General features: G+C 43.8%; 1 protein-coding gene across 1 annotated transcript in view; it reads right to left on the reverse strand.

The window, feature by feature from the left end:
- Positions 1–19,992, reverse strand: part of TOP2B (DNA topoisomerase II beta) — a gene marked incomplete in the record, with an annotated part of 2,991,925 nt that overhangs the window by 43,067 nt on the left and 2,928,866 nt on the right. Inside the window, 5 exon segments of the mRNA XM_044066877.1 lie at positions 2,594–2,722; positions 4,976–5,086; positions 5,169–5,279; positions 5,364–5,474; positions 5,553–5,663. Of these exon segments, the coding sequence (XP_043922812.1) occupies positions 2,594–2,722; positions 4,976–5,086; positions 5,169–5,279; positions 5,364–5,474; positions 5,553–5,663 (573 nt within the window).

Below are 19,992 nucleotides of genomic sequence, written 5' to 3' on the forward strand. Positions count from 1 at the left end.
TATAAATCTTCTTACCCCATCTATCCAGCGCCCTGGAGTCTCCATCAGAAGGGGTAGGATTTTCAGCAGAAGCCTTAATGCCCTTGGGTCCCTGAGAAATGGTTTCTGGATCTGCAACAGGATTTTTTAAAAAGGAACTTGTGGGACTCAGGAACCCTGTAGTATCTGTCAGGTTTACTAGGAGCCGGAGGCAGGGAATCAGGGGCCATACTGGATTCCGAAAACACATCAACAATGTCTAGTACAGGAGGTATATCCAAAGGCCTATGCTGAGGCAGAAGAAGGAAATCCCTAAGCCTCTTTTTTGAATCAGAAAATTCCTGACTTTCCCAGTGGAAATGCTCCCTTAAGGTATGTAAAGTTTCCCCAAAAGAAAAATCTTCAGGAGGGGAAGCAGAGGGAATGGAATCCTCTGCATCAGAATCCTCATAAGTAGGTATGGACAAATCCAGGTCATTAGAAGAGTCAGAAGAAACGGAATTCTGATCAGAAAAGAGACATAATCAAGCTTAGCCCTAGGCCTCTTAGGGGAGGTTGACTACCCCTGATTATAGTAATTAGATCTTCAGCCATTTTGATCATTTGTTTTTTAGGCATAGGGGCCTGAACATGTGGCCTGGGCATCGGTTTTTTAGACATACATCGAGATTTAGGCCTTAGTAATGAAGGTGGAGTCGATTTAATATGCAAGTCTGTAGGCCTGAATACACCCTCAGAAGCCGGTGCCTGCAAAGTGGCTCTGGACCAATCCAAGGTAGAGACATCTGCAGGTTCCACAGGTGAAGCATCTCGTGGCATACCGGACTCCGAATGGGTCTCAGTAGAGGCCTGTGAATCAGACGTAGCAGGTATCACGGGCTGCAGAAGCACCTCACTGAGTACCAGCGAACTGGCTTAGGAGAAGCGTTCTCGGCAGTTTTGGACCTCGGCGGCCTGTCTCTGTCTTTATCCTTGCGTTTTTCAAAATCCCGGTAGTCGGATGGCTAACCGACGAAATTTCTGGATAATTAAACAGAGAACCAAAATATTTAGAAGCAAAAATGTACCGACGACGGATAGTGCGCTGATTAAATAAAGCACAAAACCGACAGCAAGGTATGTCGTGGTCAGGGCCTAGGCAAGAAATACAGTACGAATGAAAATCTTTGTGAGGTATTTGCTTTCTACAAGTAATGCAATTATTAACTTTTACTGACATTGGTAAGGAGCAAGAAAAAGTTTCCCCAATGGAGTACTTAGCTTTAAGTTGAAGACTTCGGTTCTGAAACTCAAAAACGAAAATTTCAGGAGTCGGCCGGCCAGCAATTGCGAACTGCTTCTGCTTTGGGCACCGCATGGCAAGAAAGACTGATGTAATGGCGTCGGATGCATGTTTTATACCCCTGATGACCTGACGTCATGGAAGAAGGGACAGCAACTGATGCAGGACCCAAGACTCTGTTAATCAGGCCGACTGAGGGCAAACTGCCAGCAGATTACCCAAATGTAATGACTGCAACAGTGAAACACGAAGAACATCCAAATGGGCTACCAGATATCGGGCCAAATACTAGCCTGGTACACGGAGAATGGATAAAGCTATGCCCTCAGACTTAGGCGGGATTAGTTACGTTTCAAAGCACATAGACTCTTTCCCTCAGGACATTAATAATTGCCCATCCTAGATTTTTTTTATTTTTCTTATGCCTGTGCTTCATTCTTGGGGGGACTCTGCTTTCCACTGCCTTCAAAACAATCTTTCACTGCAACACAGGCAGCATTCTATGCTTTATGGGATGCAGAGACTATAGATTGTTAGACTTTTACTGAAAATTTTACAAAGCCTGCAGTTAGTGAATTAGTGTTTTTTCACCAAACATCACAAATACTGAAGATTATAATCCACCACAGGAATTTGTCTTCTGCAGGCACATTTGTTAATGAAGATTTCCAGGGATATCATGAACCACAAAAAAATGCAAAAATTTTATATATGAGACACACAACTGTAGTACAATCAAAATGAATAAATACAAGCAAAAAGGGGGTAACTTGCTGTTCTTGAAGCTTCTCAAAAAAGGAGCTAACTTGCTGTTCTTGAAGCTTCTCAAAAAAGGAGCAACGGACTGTGCAATCAGCAAGCACCTGTTCACTTCTTGCAGCAAAAACAGAAAAAAAAAAGTAACACTGGTAGCCACCCTCACCTTTTTTCAGCGACATTTCCTCTAGTTGTCCCTGTCACGGGGAGGAACCAGCACCACTTTATGGAATTCCAAATGCTCCTAAAGTCAGGCTGAAAGAAGCTCTGTCTGCCTATCTCTAACCACATTGGTAAAGAATTTTGTTGAAGCAGTGAACATTAGAAACTGCAAATGCATGCACAGTTATAACAGCATTGGCTGGATAGTTTTCTATCAAGTCAATAAAACCACTAAACCATACCATATTCTTAGAAGTAACATTTGCACTTACAGGATAACAGAAAGAACCAATACCCGATTTATTTGGATATATTTACATTTTTTGTCAGGCCCTGCATTTAATAAAAATACACATTTACGGAGGACTCAGGAAAAGAGAGAACAGAGTTCACAAAGCAAGCAACATTTAATACCTTTTGATGCAGACATCTTCTTTGGACTTCCAAATAATTCTCCATCCGAGTTGGAATCTACAGGGTCTACAATCTTCTTAGGTTTTGGAGCTCTCTTCGGCTTTGGTGGTTTATCTGATGGAGTTTTTACTAACCAAAAATAAACATGAGAGTTAAAATGCAGGAAATAATGTAAATACAATCAACTTATTTCACTTCTCTAGTGACAACGTAACAGCTGAAAAAGTTCATAAATGCCAGACCCTAGCAAGCCTGTTAAAACAATGTTCAACAAGGTGACTGTATGTACAAGCAGCTAGTAAGCTTGATCCCACTGCATTTAGTGTCTACTGCAGAATCCTTATCCTGAGCTTGGTGTGAGGTACAATTTGGAAGGATATGGCCATCAAACCCAACACCTTTAGAATGGCTGCCCCTGAAGGCTTGTCCTGAAATTTCAATTGTGCTTCCTCCAGTGCTATGGCTAAAACTCTTTCCAGAAGAAGTAATAGCTGCTGTAGAGAGTTTATGTGACAGCCTATGAATACCAGGTCATGAGATGGCTGAAGGCTGAACTTGGACAGGTAATCTCCAAGGACTGACTGATCTGGAGCAGGTACTGCCTCGCATCACTAATCGATCTCGAAGTAGCTACTAGGACCCAATCATCCAAGTAGAGGAAAATGCAGATACCCTAGTTGTCGCTATGCCATGCATTTGGCGAACATCTGGAAGGGGAAGTACCAGAGGAACAGCAGTAACCACCATTAAGACAGAAGTAGACAACAAAGTACTGCAACAAAATTTATGAGTTGAAATACTCCAAAAAACAGAAAAAGACAATTCTCTGAAACACACAGCTCTGAGAGGAGACACTGCTGATTTTGCAGGTGTTAATTAAATCTTGATGAATTGCAGCAAGGTCTATTATGGTTAGGGAGTGGCGGAGTAGCTTGAGCTTTTGAGGTGTTTTGAGGTCAAAAGAAGTTGATAAAGACACCAAATCCTGCTGTTCCAGTGTCCAGACAGGAAATGTGGAATTAGTGGTTTCAGTCTTTCCTACAGAGAAGGCAGAAGAATTAAGGCAAGCCCACAGTTTCATAAGCATTCATCCATGATATGGGTTCATCTGGAAAGGATCTAGAGACAGGAATCTCACTGTCTTTGTCCATTTCAGAAACAAAGACCGTTACACTCAGAATACATTTTCTTATATCTTGCAGACCTAAGTTTTACAAGTCCATGCAGAGTCATTAATATTAGACATCTACAGTTTCATAGTCATCCACCCCATATCACCATTAGTCACGTGTATTAACAGATTCTTATGATCCCCCAGTTTCTGGTATTAAAGTCTAACGAAGGTTAGACTCTTTTGTGGGGTTAAAATAAGCACAGAATTTAGTTTCAGTACTGCAGACTGCTCTTCTCCTTCCTCCCATAGGGGCAAATGTGCTAAATACTTTGAAGGCTTCCTCACATGGCATAGAAAGGAACATGAGATACTCGACCTTACTATGGTTTGTCAGACACCACCACCAGTAACATACTGTTCTAATTTTTGGATCCACAGCTCTCCAATTCTCTGACAGGTCTCCCTGTATTTCGGAGCAGTCAGAGGTTGAACTGTTAACACCTTGAACAAAAAACAAAGAAAATTGTCCCATAAAAATGATAAAATTGTTATGTAAATGCTTCATCTCCCAAGCCCCTGCTTACACTTATCAAAGATTTTAGAAGCATACCTATGCTTAAAAAGGCCTCAGTGTTCATTAGCCTAGTACACACATATGAAACCTATATGAACACTGACATGGTAAATGCACCCTTTTTTAATGTTCTGACCATTAAGGCTTGTTTTAGACTAAGAAAAACTTTGTGAGGTGGACTGTGTGCAAAAAGAAGCTCTCTCAGCTTATTACTATTTCTAAGATACTAATCGGTAAAAGTAAAATGTGCAGTAATAATGGAAAATGGAAAACAAACTGTATGACTGGTGTCTAAATTGGCAGAATTTCTTTATGACATTAGCTCTTTATGACAAGTCAATATGGCAGGATTTCTTTATGCCATTACTCTTTGTAACAAGTCAATATCACACAATTTTATTCTTAAATCCATGTGTGTAAAATCCTATCTGTAGCATACAACTGAGGTACTTAATGTCTTACCCAAGGACTTGAACCATACTTTCCAAGTCATTGGTAAAAAGGTGTACCAAGTCTGGGGACTTGGTTGACTTTAAAGTACACTATAACCATGAAAATGCGACTTTTAAACACGCAATCCCTGGTTTGCTCGGCCTTTTGTATACTCTAATTTGTACCTGCAACTCTACATATCTCTATGTGGATGAATGGAAGGAGTAACTGAAAATGTGCAAAATTAAATACATTACTTTACCCTTCTTAGCAGCAGCTGTTTTAACTGGCTTGTCTGCTTTTGTACTGTAAAATGATGAGAACATTTGAGAAGAATCTTCATCACTGTCAAGTTTGTCTGATTTTAATCCATCTAAAAAAAAATAAGGGAATACTTTAGAAATCATGTGTTTGTACTACACAATGTTTATAAAAATATAAATACATCAGTTTACCCTTAATAGCAGCAGCAGCTGTTTTAACCAGCTTATCTACTTTTGTGCTATAAAAAGACGAGAATGCTGAAGAATCATCATCACTGTCAAGCTTGTCCAATTTTACTGCATCTATAAAATTAAGGAAATTCTTTAACAATTAGGCTCATCTCAGCTATACAATATTTATAAAAAAATGTAAATACATTAGTTTACCTTTCTTAGCAGCAGCTGTTTTAACTGGCTTGTCCATTTTCGTACTATAAAAAGATGAAAATGCCTGAGAAGAATCTTCATCACTGTCAAGCTTGTCTGATTTCACTGCATCTAGAAGATTAAGGGATGAATTTAAAAATCAAGTGTCTGAGCTATACAATATTTACAGAAATGTAAATATTTGTTTACCCTTCTTAGCAGCAGCTGTTTTAACTGGTGTGTCTGCTTTAGTACTGTAAAATGACGAGAATGCCGGAGAAGAATCTTCATCACTGTCAAGTTTGTCTGATTTCACTGAATCTAAAAAGAACAATTTCAACAGCCTTGAAATATACATCTGTACAACTGGAAAGAGGCTTTACCAAATACAATTTGCATTGAGTAAAATACTAAGACAGTCACAAAGAGCACCTACTACAAAATGCTTCTGAAAGTAAAAAAAAGAAAAACATGCAGAACATCCATCCATTAAGGGAGCTCGGACTACAAATTCAGAAAGTAGTCCTATTCCTCTAAACGTACAGTGCATCTGCAGTTAAATGGTTAGACAACATAAAAAATCAAATGGCACCACATTCTTTCCTTGATTTAACAGTTAAAAGACCCTAAAATGAGAGAAGGTGGGCTACACTAGTGCTTACCATAATACAAGCTAGTACTCTTAAGTACTCAGCATAACAGACAAATGAAATGATCTCTGCCTTTACTGTTTCGTGAGAGACTATAAGTCCACTCAGCGGTATATGCTGTTCATTGCACTTTCCCTTGCATTACAATCAACAGTGGCTTGAGAAAGGGCTCTGAGATCAACTGAAGGAGTAATACTTGTATGAAGAGCCCATTCTCTTCTGCCTGAGAATACTAAACTTAGTACCTGTACATTAACTCAGCTCCCAAACATTTACAATGAATGATAAAAAAAAAAAAAAAAAAGTAGAACAAATTGAGGGTCTAATTATTCTGAAGGTTGAAATTACAGCATGTTAAGTGTTGCTTGTCTGGTCAGGATAAAACAGACAAACTGCTGTGGATTCAGTTCAAGCAGCTTTATTACACACAAACACATCAGGAATGAGGCTTTGTAACAACTTATAAACAGACTGACTACCACACTCATACATGTTAACACTCTGGCTGTTCTCTCAAAATAGCACTGCTGCTTGCACATGCTCACTATTTATATGCACATGCTTACATCTGGAAATGCTTCTTAAAGTTACATACATACACACACAACACACACACACACTGTTCTACATCCTCCTTCTATGAGAAATAGATTACATACTAAATGACAGCATTCGATGACACGCAATTACACAGAAATGATCTTTTGATATGCAATTATACAGAAAGACTAGTTGTGTAAGAACTTACCATAACCTTAGATGTCCTTCTCTTCTATGTTGCAGTATTCATAACAGTAGGGAGTTGCTGCTTGCAGCGCCACTGTCCAACCAGTATACCAAAGTCTTTGTTCCAGGAGGGTACGTGTGACGTCTCTTACCAGGGCCATAAACAGACGTTGGGTATAAAAGTGATATCTGCACGTACCCTCATCAGGATTGTTTTGCTGCATACAGTAGTGCTTCTGAGGTTTGACCAGGAGGTTCCTAATATGAGACCCAAAGACTTACATGTAGGCCAGTCCTAGGGGAGTAGGATGGCTGTGTAGGTTGAGGCCAGGGGAGATGATGGCAATGTGCCCACAGGTGATACCTGGGTAGTAGTCAGAAAGAAACAGGGGGCAAGTGGGTGGGACTGAACACTGCAACATAGAAGAAAAGGACATTCTATGTCCTTCTCTTCTCATGCTGCAGTATTCATAACAGTAGGGAGAGTACCAGAACTTTAAGTATGAACCTGGGAGGAGGAAGGGGTCCTGTAGTCAAGTAGACCCTGTAGGATAGTCCTGACAAATCCTGCTAGCACAGGTTGCTATGTCCAGCTTGTAGTGTTTGAAGATGTGTACTGAGGTCCAAGTAGCTACTTCTAAAATGGAAGAGGAGTCTATGCCTTTGAAAAAGTCAGTAGAGGAAGCAGCTGCTCTGGTAGAATGAAGTTTAATATTACCTTGCAAGGATTTTCCATGGTGGCAGTAGCACAAGGAAATGGACGTAGAGATCCATGAGGCAATGGTCTGCTTAGAGACAGCTTTCCCTAAGGCTCTGGGATGGAAGGAAATAAATAATTGATCTGACTTCAAGATATCTTTGGTTTTGTCCAAGTAATATCAGAGTTGTCTGTGTATATCCAGGGAAAGTAGGGTCCTTTCTGAGGCATTTTGTGGATGAGGGTAAAAAACTGGTAGGTTAATGGATTGGTTCAATGAGAGTTCATTAACTACATTGGGTATGAATGAAGGGTTGATTCCGAGGACTACTCTGTCCTTGTGGAAAACAAGGTAGGGAGAGGTGGCCATAAGGTCTTGGATCTCTGAGACCTTCCTGGCAGAGGCGAGTGCTACTAGCAGAACTGTTTGCAGTGTGCATAGTTTCAGGGAAACAGTGTGTGCTGGTTCAAAGTGGGTGGGGTGGGCACAAGGTTAGCTTTTCTAATACAAAATTTAGGTCCCATGGAGGAGGGAATGGGTCTCCGTGGGGGATTGATGTGGAGGACTCCCTTCAGAAAAAGTTTGACTTCGAGTCTGGATGCCAGACGGGGTGAAATGGGCAGACAGGCAGAAATGGCAGAAAAATGGACTTTGATTGAAGAATATGTTAGTCCTGATAGGAGTAGCTCACACAAGTAGGATAGGACCCTTGGTATGGGAGTAGTGAGGAGGTCCTGGTTGTTCCTATGACACCAACTGGAGAATCTGTGCCACTTAGCTACACAGTTTCTCCTAGTGCTAGGTTTTCTGGCCTCCTGCAGAACATGGAGTGCATCCTCTGAATAAAGGTGTTTGTAAGGGATTAGAATCCTATCACCCATAAGGTCAATTTTAGGTTGTTCACCAGTGGGTTTAAGCAGGGATCCCTTGTTCTGTGAGACTAGGTCTACATGGTGGGGTAACCTGTGGTGATTGCCCTTGGCTAGAGAAAGTAGGGGGGGAAACCAATGCTGTCTTGGCCAAAAGGGGGTCACAAGTAGGATTTCTGGTTTGTCCTTCTGAATTTTTAGGAGGACTTTTTGAATTAGAGTGAAGGGGGGACGGTACAGGTACATCCCCCATGAGAAAGAGAAGGTGCCCACTTTCCAAGCTTGTGGATGTGAATTCCTTTTGCAGAAGTTGGGCATCTGCCTGATGAGTGGGGAGGCAAATAGGTCTGCTTGTGGAATACCCCACCTGTGTATCAGGTCTAGGAAAACCTCTCTCTGAAGCATCCATTCGTGAGAGGGGGTGGAGGTTCTGCTGAGTGTGTCTGCCATAACATTCTCTGCTGAGGTGATACACATGGCTAATAACACTGCACCCCAGCCCCAGATCTGAAGCATCTTTGGAGAACTGTTGTTGTGGGGCTGGAATTTGGAGGTAGGTCCACCACTGGATCTCCTTTTTTAGGCACAGGAGAAGTAGAAGTGGAGTCCAAGAGTTGAGAGTGTTGGGTCCACAGGTTTTTCAACACCCACTGAATTTTGCGCATCTGGAGTTTTGCCAAAGGCAGCATGGAGATGAGGGATGCCATGTGGCTTAACACTCTCAGGAATTCCTGAGCTGTTAGGGCATTTAGGGTAAGGATTTGATTGAAGTACAGGCAGAGTTCCGGAATCCTTTGGTCTGTGATGAAGGCTTTCATTCAGTCTATGCAGATTCTGCACCCCAGGAAAATCAAGTCCTGTGAGGGGTTCAGGTGAGATATTTCAACATTTAGCGTAAATCCCAGAAGACTGATGGTGTTCGACACCTGTTGTAAATGAAGTAGGAGTTGGTGGTCTTGATCAAGGATGAGCAGGTTGTCCAAGTATGGGTATATATTTGTATACCCTGGGTCCTGCAATGAGCAATGAAGGGGGCTAGACACTTTGTAAACACTTGAGGGGGGGGGCAGTGGAGAGATCAAAAGGCAATGCAGAGAACTGAAAATGACAGGAGCCTACTGAAAATCTGAGGAATTTCCTGTAATCTGGATGAATGGGGATGTGGAGGTAGGCATCCATGAGATCTACTACTACCATGAATGCCTGGGACGGGGATCACAGGCAAGAGACGTGGTAAGGTGATCATTTTGAAAGTGAGAACATGGAGGAAGAGGTTTAGAAAGGACAGATCCAGGATAGGTATCCAAGGAACCTCTTTCCTTGGTACTAAAAACATTCTGGAATAAAAACCTGTTTCTCTTTGAGGGGTGGGCACTGGTTCTATGGTGCCTTGATTTAGAAGTTGATGAATGATGAGTGGGAACAGCTGGGTTTGGATTTTTGGTGGTTGGGGAATACCTTGGAAAGGTTAGAGCATCCACCAAGTCATGTAATATCCTCTCTGGATGATGGACAGGACCCATTGATCTGCTGTTAGTCTCCGCCAGAAGGGAAGGGAGAGGGTGAGACAAAGGGATAAAAGTGTTGCTGGATGTAAGGGGGTGAGTCACAGTGGAGGAGGCCTGGATTGGTCAAGCTGGGTCCGAAAGTGTATGGTGAAGGAGCTGGTGGGAAATCTGGGGGTAGAAGTCTTCCCTAGCTGTCTATGTCCCTTTATTTGTGGCACTGAATGAAAAGATTACTTCTAACAAAGGAGGGCTTTTTGAGGGTAGTTCATATGACATCTAGGAGCAGGGGAAACCAAAAGGTGTTTGAGGTTCTGTAATTCTTTAACCTTCTCTTGGAGGGGATTTGAGAAGCTCAGCAGAGCTTGCCCAAAAAGGGCCTTATCTTCTAAGGGTGCATCCAGTAGTTTAGATTGAACATCCATGGGGAGGGGCTAAAGCCTTACCCAGGAGTAACGTCAAAGTACTGATCCAGAAGCTGCAGTTTTGGATGAAGCTTCCACAGCATCATAACTGCATTTAATAGAGTCCCTGGTCACTTGAGATGCTGTGGAGAGGAGGGAATTTAACTGAGCTCTGACAGGGGAATCCTGAACCTCACACACAAGAGTAGAGGCTTTAGAAATTATATCTAGAACATTCCTTGCCATGTGTGTTTGGTAGTTCAAGGCCCTAATGGCCAGAGTGGAAGAGGTATATACCTTCTTTCCTGTCCATAAATTTACTTTTTTTATCAGTTGGGTAAAGAGCAGTAGATGTTAGTTGTCTAGATGTTTTATCTGCAGAAACAGCTATAACAGCTGGGTCTGCTGGAGGGTTCCTGAAAAGAAACTGTGTGTCTTGGGGGACCCTATAAAATAGATCAGGTCATTTTGCTGCTGGAGGTTGAGGGTCAGGAGACTGTGAAGCAGCTAGGAGGGCATCCTGAAAAGCAGGCAGTAAGGGAGGTACAGCTGAGGGAGATGGTTGCTCCATTTGCAAAAGGTCAAGTACCTTTTCTTGGAGTCTGAAACCTCAGAGGCTTGCCACTTAAAAATGTTCCCTCATGAGGTAGATATTTTCCCCAAATGTGAATTCTTCTCCTGGGGATTCAGGAGAAACAGAGTCTTCCTCCTCTGGTGTAATGAATTCCTTGGGGGATTCAATTTGTGTTTCAAAGAAGGACTCCTCAGAAGAGGAGTCGTCTTCCTCAGACACATGGAGGGGTGGTTGAGGTATGAGAGTAGGGGGAAGTTGTTGCGTTTGCAAGGCCCGAAAGGCCCTAGACAGAGAATGATTCCCAACCAGGCATCAGTGGAGGCTCCGAGTGCTTGGTTTTTTGCTTCCTTTTCAAGGGAGTCGTAGGAGCAGACAGAAGAGAAGCGGATGTCGGCCTAGCATGAATTGGAGGAGCAGGGGCTTCCGAAAAAACGAACCGTGGTTCCCCTCCACCATCAGACTCTGATGGCTGAATTACTTCAGCGGACGTACCTTCGGTTTCCCGCACCCCGGCTTCCTTTAGGGTTCCCAGGCCTGCTTTGGTAACAGCCGTCTGAACAGACTCCGGGTCTTCAATCGCCCCCAGAGTCTGCTCGTTTGCCTGAGGCGCAGCCTGGGATTCCGGCCTAACTTTTTTCGTCTTCTTCATAGGCGGCTTGTTGGATGGGCCTACTTCTCCCTCCATGCCTAACACCAAGCACCGGAGTCTTTGGATCTTTAGATATAGTTTCAAAGCCAGTAACTGGCTAGGGAGAGTCTTTGGGACAAATGACTTACAAATTGGACAGGGTGTATGGTCGTGGGCCTCGCCCAGACAAAAAAAACACACTTATCGTGTGTGTCCTTGTGAGGAATTTGTTTCCCACAAGCACACTTCCCTTTCCTAGCTGACATGTAAGTCTAAACAGTAAGCAAAATTAAGCAAGAAAACATCACAGGGCACTTATCTGTAATGGTCAAAAGTGGTCTGGTCATTAACGATGCAAAAGTGGAAAGTATGGTTGTGTACAAATACTATAAATGTAGAAATGCTCGAGTGTTCACTGTTGCAGTCATCACATTTGGGTTATCTGCTTGCAATAGCCCTCAGTCGGCCTGATTAACAAAGTCTTGGGTCCTGCGTCTGTTGCTGTCTCTTCTTCCATGACGTTAGGTCGTCAGGGGTATAAAACATGCAGCTGACGCCATTACATCACTTTTTCTTGCCCCAGATGTCAGGTGCCCCCCTAATGGGAAGCAATTAAATATAAAAATATACAAGGAAATACCTCCAACAAAAAAACAAATACACCAAAAAGCTTTTAAGCATAGTAAAGGAAAGTAGAGGTATAGCCAAGATAAGTAAGGGGGTTGGAGGGAGTGCAACCAGGACTGCAACAGTGAATACACTCGAACATCTACATTTATGGTAAGTGTACACAACTGTACTATGTTCTTTGTGTTTCACTGCTGCAGTCATCACATTTAGGTAGATTCCTAAAGCTACGTTTGGGAGGAGGAAGTTGGATAGCATTAGGCCCAGGTATAAGGCCCTGCAAAATTGCAGTGGCAAAGCCAGCTCTGGATTTAGAGAAAATTAGCAAATGATAATGCTTGGCGAAAGTATGTACGGAATTCCAGGTTCTACTCAGGAACTCAGGTTCAGCTTCTAGGATGTCTCTGGCAGGGACGCCTCTGAGAAAAGCTGTAGAGGTAGATGCAGCCCTGGTTGAGTGGGGTCTGATACCCTGTGGGATAGGTTTTCCATGGTGCTTATAGCAGAAATTAATGCAATGGCCTATCCATTTAGAAATGGTTTGCTTTGAAATAGCCTTCCCCTCTACCCTGCAGCAAATGCCACCAGCAGTTGTTAAGATTTCCTTTGAGGTTTAGTCCTGTCCAAGTAGAATCTAAGTTGCCTGTGCAAATCTAAGGAGTGCTGTATCCATTCCCCTTTCTTTTGTGGATTAGGAAAGAAGGTTGGCAAATGAATGGACTGATTAAGACCCACACTGGATACCACCTTGGGCATGAAGGATGGATTGGTTCTGAGAGACACCCTGTCTGCATGAAAGATGATGAAAGGCTCCACTGCCATAAGGGCCTGCAATTCAGACACCCTTCTTGCTGAAGTGATTGCTAAAAGGAAAGCCGTTTTCCAAGAAAGAAATGTTAAATGTGCAGTAGCAGCTGGCTCAAAAGGAAGAAGTGTGAGCTTCTCGAAGACAAAGTTAAAGTCCCAGGCTGGGGTAGGAGCTCTCTTGGGTGGTCTTAAATTCTTGGCCCCTCTGAGGAACTGCTTGAGCAGTGGATGAGAGAAGAGGGAGGTGTTATAATGAGCTGAAATGGCTGAGGCATGAATTTTGATGATGGAGGAAAAAGACAGGCCCTTGTGAAGCATCTCGGTTAAATATTGCAAATCCTGAGGTAAATTGGGCGCTGCTGTGCTCATCCTTTGAGACTGGTTCCAGGCACAGAATCTTTTCCATTTTTGAGCATAAGATTTTCTAGTACTAGGCCTCCTTGCCTCTAAAATAATATCCATCCTGGTTTAACTGAGGGATGATAAAAGAGAGATTAGGTAATTAGCCAGGCTGCTAGGTTCAGTGTTGGAAGCTGAGGGTGTAGAATCTGGTTCTCCTGCTGGGACAACAGGGAGGGAAGTCTGGGGTAGGTGCCACGGGGCCAACTGTGACACACTGCACAAGAGGGGGTACCAGTGTTGGCGTGGCCAGTCTGGTGCAATCAAAATCGTCCTTGGTTTGTCCTGTTTGATCTTTAGTAGTACTTTGGAGAGCAGAGGTGGGGGAGGGGGCATAGACTGATAGGTTTTTCCAGCCGAAGGACAGAGCATCCACTTTCCAGGTTTGTTTGTAGGGAGTCCTTGTGCAAAATTTGTCCAACTGGTACTTCTGGGGGGGGGGGGGCAAACAGGTCTATATCTGGGCTTCCCCCTTTGCTTGTCAACATGTTGAAAATCCTTGGTTCCAGTTTCCACTCGTGTGGGTCAATGAGGTTTCTGCTTAGTCCATCTGCCAGTGTATTTAACTTCCCTGGCAGGAATTGAGCTTGTGAATGCACTTGGTAGCTCAAGACTGTATTCCACAATACCATGGTTAGTCTGCAGAGGGGGTAAGAATGTGTACCACCCTGCTTGTTGTACCACGTAACAGTGGGGTTGTCTGTCCTTACCATTAGTTGTCCTGGAAGAATGTGGCCCTTGAAGGCTGTCAGAGCATTCGGTACAGCTAGCATTTCTTTTTGATTTATATGCAGGTGCATTTGACTTGGGTTTCATTTGCCCTCAGTGCACTTGCCTGCCAGGTGAGCACCCCCCCCCCCCATGCATAGTTTGATGAGTCTGTTGTTAGGGTTTGGGCGGCAGGGGGGTAGTGTGAATGGTAGTACCTTGTTTTGGTGGCAGGCCTCTGCCCACCAGAGGAACTCTAGGCGTAGGCAAGGTATGACAGGGATCAAAGCTTCTAGATCCTGAGAGTGTTGACACCATAGGCTTTTTAGATACCACTGTAGTTTCCTCATATGCAGTCTTGCATATGGAATTAGAAGAATGCAGGAGGCCATGAACCCCAAAGGCTTGCAGTATTTGCCTTGCAGATAGCAGGGTTTTTGTGGCCACTTGTTTGAAGCAGGTTGTCAAATGAATTTGCTTCTCTGGCGTGAGGAAAGCCATCTGAGAAGTTGTATTCAAGCTTGCTCCCAGGAATATAATTTGTTGACAGGGTACTAGGTGCGATTTATTTTTGTTTATGGTGTACCCCAGACAAGTTAGCATCCTTTGTACAAAGGCCAGATGATTCAAACGTATGTCTTGGCTTTCTGCCTGAATTAGACAATCGTCCAGGTATGGGTATATTTGAATATTTATTTGCCTGCAAAATGCAATAACTGGAGCTAGGCACTTTGTGAATAGCCTGGGTGCAGTACATCACCCAAAGGGCAGTGCAGAGAACTGATAGTGCGTGTGGCCTGCATTGAAGCGTAGGCATCTTCCGCAAGATTCCCCGATTGGGATGGGCAGGTAGGCTTCTTTTAAATCTAGTGTTGCCGACCAGGAATCTTTGCATAGCATAGGAAGCAACTGGTAAATAGTCAGCATCTTGAATTTTGGAATCACCAAAAAGGTGTTTAGAGTAGACAAGTCCAGGATAGGACGCCATGAATTGTCAGTTCTGGGTACCAGGAAAAGTCTCGAGTAGAAACCTTGTCAGTTTCCTCTTCTGGTACCAACTGAATAGCCCCCATGCTCAAGAGAGAAAGTACTTGTTTTGGGGCCTCTGCCCACTGATTTGGGGGTAGATCTGGCCACCTGTTTGGTGTTAGCAACGTGTGGAAGTGAAATTTGTATCTCTGGGACACTATATTTAAAACCCATTTGCCCTGGGTAATGAGTTCCCAGTTGTTTGCATGAAGAGCAATCTTTCCCCACAAAAGGGCAGTCAGTTGATAAGTGCTTGGGAGTTTTAAAAAGAAGTCATTGAGACAGTTTACCATAAGGGGGAGTTTTATTACTCCCAGACTTGGAAGTGGAAGCCCCCCACTGCTTAAACCTGTGCGTACCCTGGGACTGCAGCCTGGGAGCTCTGCTGGATCTGGGTTTGGACTGAGAAGGTCTGGAAGAGGCAGGAAAGGGCCAATTCTTGGAAGGCCAATGCCTACTAAATCTTGGAGGTTGTACTTTTAAAAAATCTTTAACAGTTTGTATAGATTTAGCTTTTTCTTCCATCTTTTTAAGAACTTATTCTGCCTTGTTGCCAAACAGGCGGCCCTGGTTTAGGGGAGCATCCAGTCACTTTGCTTTAACATGATCTGGTAGGGATTGCTCCTTACGCCAAGCATGCCTTCTAAGTACAGACCCAGTTACAGCAGCCTTGCAAGATGAATCTAGAGAGTCAAAACCACATTGCAAAGTACGTTTCCAACTTGTTCAGCTGAATGCAATAAATCCTGTAAAACCCTTATTTTCAGCACAACCAGGAATCAACATCATTTTCTGTTTAAGCAATCCAATAATATGCTGCTGATACTTTAACATATGAAACTGGCAGTTTAGGGCCCTAATGGCCAAAGTTGCAGAAGTGTATACCTCCTTACCCCATCTATCCAGCGCCCTGGAGTCTCTATCAGAGGGGGGTAGGATTTTTGGCAGTAGTAGCTTTAATGCCATTTGGCCCCTGTGAAATGGTCTCAGGATCCACAGTAGGAGCAGGAGGTAAAGAGCCAGCAGCCAAGCTAGATTCTGCAAATGCATCATCAACAATGTCTAGTACAGGAAGTATGGCTAAAGGCCTCTGGTGGGGCAGGAGTAAGAAATCCTTAAGTGTCTTTTTAGACTCGGAGAAATCCTGCCTTTATCAATGAAAATGCTCCCTGAGAGTATGCAAAGTTTCACCAAAAGAGAAATCCTCTGGTGGGGGAAGCAGAGGGAACAGAATCCTCAGAATCAGAATCCTCATAGGGAGATAAGGGTAAATCCTGGTTATCAGAGGAAACAGAAAATTCAGAATCCTGGTCAGAAGTATCACAAACAAACTCAGTCCTAGGTCTCTTAAGAGGGGGAAGGCTGGCTTCCCCTACCTAAAGTAATAAGGTCTTCAGCCATTCTTATCATTTGTTTTTTAGGCATAGAGGCCTGACCATGCGGTCTGGACGTCAGTTTTCTAGGCATGGTTTGAGATTTAGGCTTTGAAGAAGAAGACGGCATCAGTTTAATATGCAAGTCAGTAGGCCTAAATACACGCTTAGAAGCCGGTGCCTTCACAGCAGCTCTGGACCCATCCAAGGTAGAGACATCCGCAGGTTCCACAGTTGAAGCATCTCGTGGCATACCGGACTCCAAATGGGTCTCAGTAGAGGCCTGCGAATCAGAAGTAGCGGGTATCAGGGGCTGCGAAAGCACCTCACTGAGTACCGGCAAACTGGCGACTGGCTTAGGAGAAGCGTCATCGGCAGCTTTGAACCTAGGCGGCTTGTCTCTTGTCTTTATCTTTGTGTTTTTTCGGAATGTTGGTAGTCGGATGGCTTACTGAAGACATATCAGGATAATTGAACTGAGCACCAAAATATTTAGATGCGAAAATATACCGATGACAGATAGTTCGTGGTTTAAATAAGGCACAAAACCGACAGCGAGGTACGTCGTGGTCAGGGCCTAGGCAAGGAATACAGTATGAATGGATATCTTTATGGAGGTATTTGTTTTCTACAAGTTATGCAATTATTTACTTTTACTGACATCGGTTAAGAGCAAGAAAAAGTTTCCCTAAAGGGGTACTTAGCTTTCAGTTGAAGACTTCAGTTCTGAAACTCGAAAACGAAAATTTCAGGAATCGGTCGACCGGCACTTGCGAACTGCTTCTGTTTCGGGCACCGCACGGCAAGAAAGACTGATGTAATGGCGTCGGCTGCATGTTTTATACCCCTGACGACCTGATGTCACAGAAGAAGAGACAGCGACCGACGCAGGACCCAAGACTTTGTTAATCAGGCCGACTGAGGGCTACTGCAAGCAGATAACCCAAATGTGATGACTGCAACAGTGAAACACGAAGAGCATTACAAAGTTCAAATGCGTAAGCAACAAAAAAGTGTCAGCATCTAGTAAAATGTAATCTTATGCATTAACTGGGTGCAGTAAATCATGGCATGCATCAGAACAGGTGTAGTGATTTACATACATGTAGGATTTTTCAACAATGACACAAAATTCTGACTGGTGGAAAAAAAATACCCAACAATCGATTTATCACAGAATTCTCGGCATTAAATCTAGTTGTCTGACATGGATCTGTCAAGTGGTTAGTATTCTCCCCTCTTTTGAGCAAATTCAGGAAATGTGCCAGGTTCTCCATATGATTTTCATAAGGGTCCTCAACTCCTTTCAGCATTAAAACTCTCAAAAGTGCTGAGACAGGAAATCCTCTACGTCAGTTTTTGCAGGAGGTTAGATTTTTGCCCATTTTATGATTACTCACTGGTTCGGAGCCGAAAATCAGCTCAGACTCGGCCAAATTTCTCTAGCATGAAGTCTCTAATTGGCTGGGCTAACCCGGTATCCCAAGATGCACCTCGCCTTAGCCCCAGATCTTGTTTGCAATCATACCAATCATAACCCATACAGAACCAACACTGGAGGAAATTCCAGCCAGATGAAGAAAAAAAAAAAATCACTGACCTTGAAGGGTTCCACCAAATCCTCTAGGAATGGGGCAGGTGGGAGGGTACGTAGGAATGTAGGCGAGATGGACCACATACATCAATCGTTATGGTGAGTACATAACCAACTGATGTTATGTGGGGTCCTATCTCGCCTACATTCCTTACTCACGGGACAGCGTCCCCAGCACCTCTATCCTGGGAGGCTCATAGGAAGATACTCCTGAGAACCGTGGAACCAAAGGAAGCCCAGCCCCTAGAAGCCACGTCCAGCTTGTAATGAGTAATAAAGGTGTTGGGAGAGGCCCAAGTAGTCGCAGCACAAATATCATCCAATGAAAGCATGACATGGTAAGCTATTGATGTAGACATAGCCCTGGTAGAGTGAGCTTTGACGGGAAAAGGTAAATTTCTGCCTGCTGACGAGTAGATGAATGAAATACAATCTTTGATCCATTTTGAAATTGTGCACTTGGAAATAGGACATGCTCTGTTCTCTGAGAAGGACACAAACAGCTGATCAGACTTCCTAACATGCTTAGTCCTGTGTAAATAAAATCTCAGTTGTCTGTGCACATGTAAACTGATGGAACCTGAACTCTGCTTTACTGGAAAAGTTCGGAAAGAACACTGGTAGCTCAATAGATTGATGGAGATCGACAGTGGATGACACCTTCGGAAGGAAGGACGGGTTAAGCCTCAGGGAAACTCTGTCCTTATGAAAGGTCAAATACGGAGGTTTAATGGACAGAGCTTGAAGTTCTGATACCCTCCTGGCCGATGTAATGGCTATCAGAAACGCCATCTTCCAAGATAAGAATTTCAATTCACAAGTGGCAGCCGGTTCAAAAGGTGGTGAAGTGATAGCTTATAGCACAAGGTTTAGATCCCATGGCATGACAGGTTCTGAAACGGGGGGGGGGGAGTAACCAAGCACCTTTTAAAAAGGCTTTACAGAGTTTGTGGCCCATAAGAGAGGGCTCGTAAGATGTGCGAAAATTGCAGCCAACTGCACTTTAATGGTAGCGGGCACGGAGCCCTGACGGAACAACATGTATAAAAAAATCTAAGACCGACGGAATTGGGGCTGCGAAGGGGTCCAAACCTTGGGCCTGAGCCCAAATGGAGAATCTCCTCCATTTGCTTGCATAAAACTTCCTGGTGGAAGACTTATGAGACGAAGACAAGATGTGTACACTTCAGGTGAAAAGGAATGTCGCCGGACTAGTGATGGAAGTGGAGCAGCCAGGCTGTCAACCTGACAGTCTGCAGGGATGGATGGAGTTGTCCTGACATGTGAATCAGGAGGTCCGGCACTGGGTCCAGAGTCCAGGGACCGTCCAGTGTGTACCGTTGAAGAAAAGGGAAAGTACAGTTTTGTACCTACCATAAATGTAGATGTTCGAGTGCACATACTGCTGCAGTCATTACACTTGGGTTATCCTGCTGTCAGGCGGGCCCTCGTCGGCCGAATTCCAAAGTCTTGGTCTGGCGTCGGTTGTCGTCGCTTCTTCCCTGACGTCAGAGCGGCAGGGGTATAACAGAGGCAGCAGACGCCATTTTCTTCAGTTTTTCTTGCCCCAGATGTCAGGTGCCCCCAAATAGGCAGGCAATACATGAAGTTATGCAATTTTACTTAAGTAGATAAAACCAATCAGTAGTTGCAAACAAATACACCATATAGGAATACCCCAAGTTGGATGTATGCTAGTGGTGTTTGTCATAAGCCCCGTCCTGAGAGGGGATGGAGGGAGGGTAACCTGGACTGCAGCAGTATGTGCACTCGAACATCTACATTTATGGTAGGTACAAAACTGTACTATGTTCATCGTGCCATACTGCTGCAGTCATTACACTTGGGTGAATCCCAAAGCTATGGAAGGGTGGCTGGTATTAAGCTGAATTAGGAGGAGCTAGAATGCCCTGTAGTACTGCGGTGGCAAAGCCCGCTCTAGATTTAGAGTATAGTGGCAGGTGGTAGTGCTTGGTAAAAGTGTGCACTGAACTCCAAGTAGCTGCTTCCAAAATGTCCTTGGTTGGGACCCCCCTGAGATATGCTGCTGAGGTAGCTG

The sequence above is a fragment of the Protopterus annectens genome, chromosome 3.part1, assembly GCF_019279795.1.
Source record: "Protopterus annectens isolate FY-2018-M chromosome 3.part1, PAN1.0, whole genome shotgun sequence".
NCBI classification, from domain to species: Eukaryota; Metazoa; Chordata; order Ceratodontiformes; family Protopteridae; genus Protopterus; species Protopterus annectens.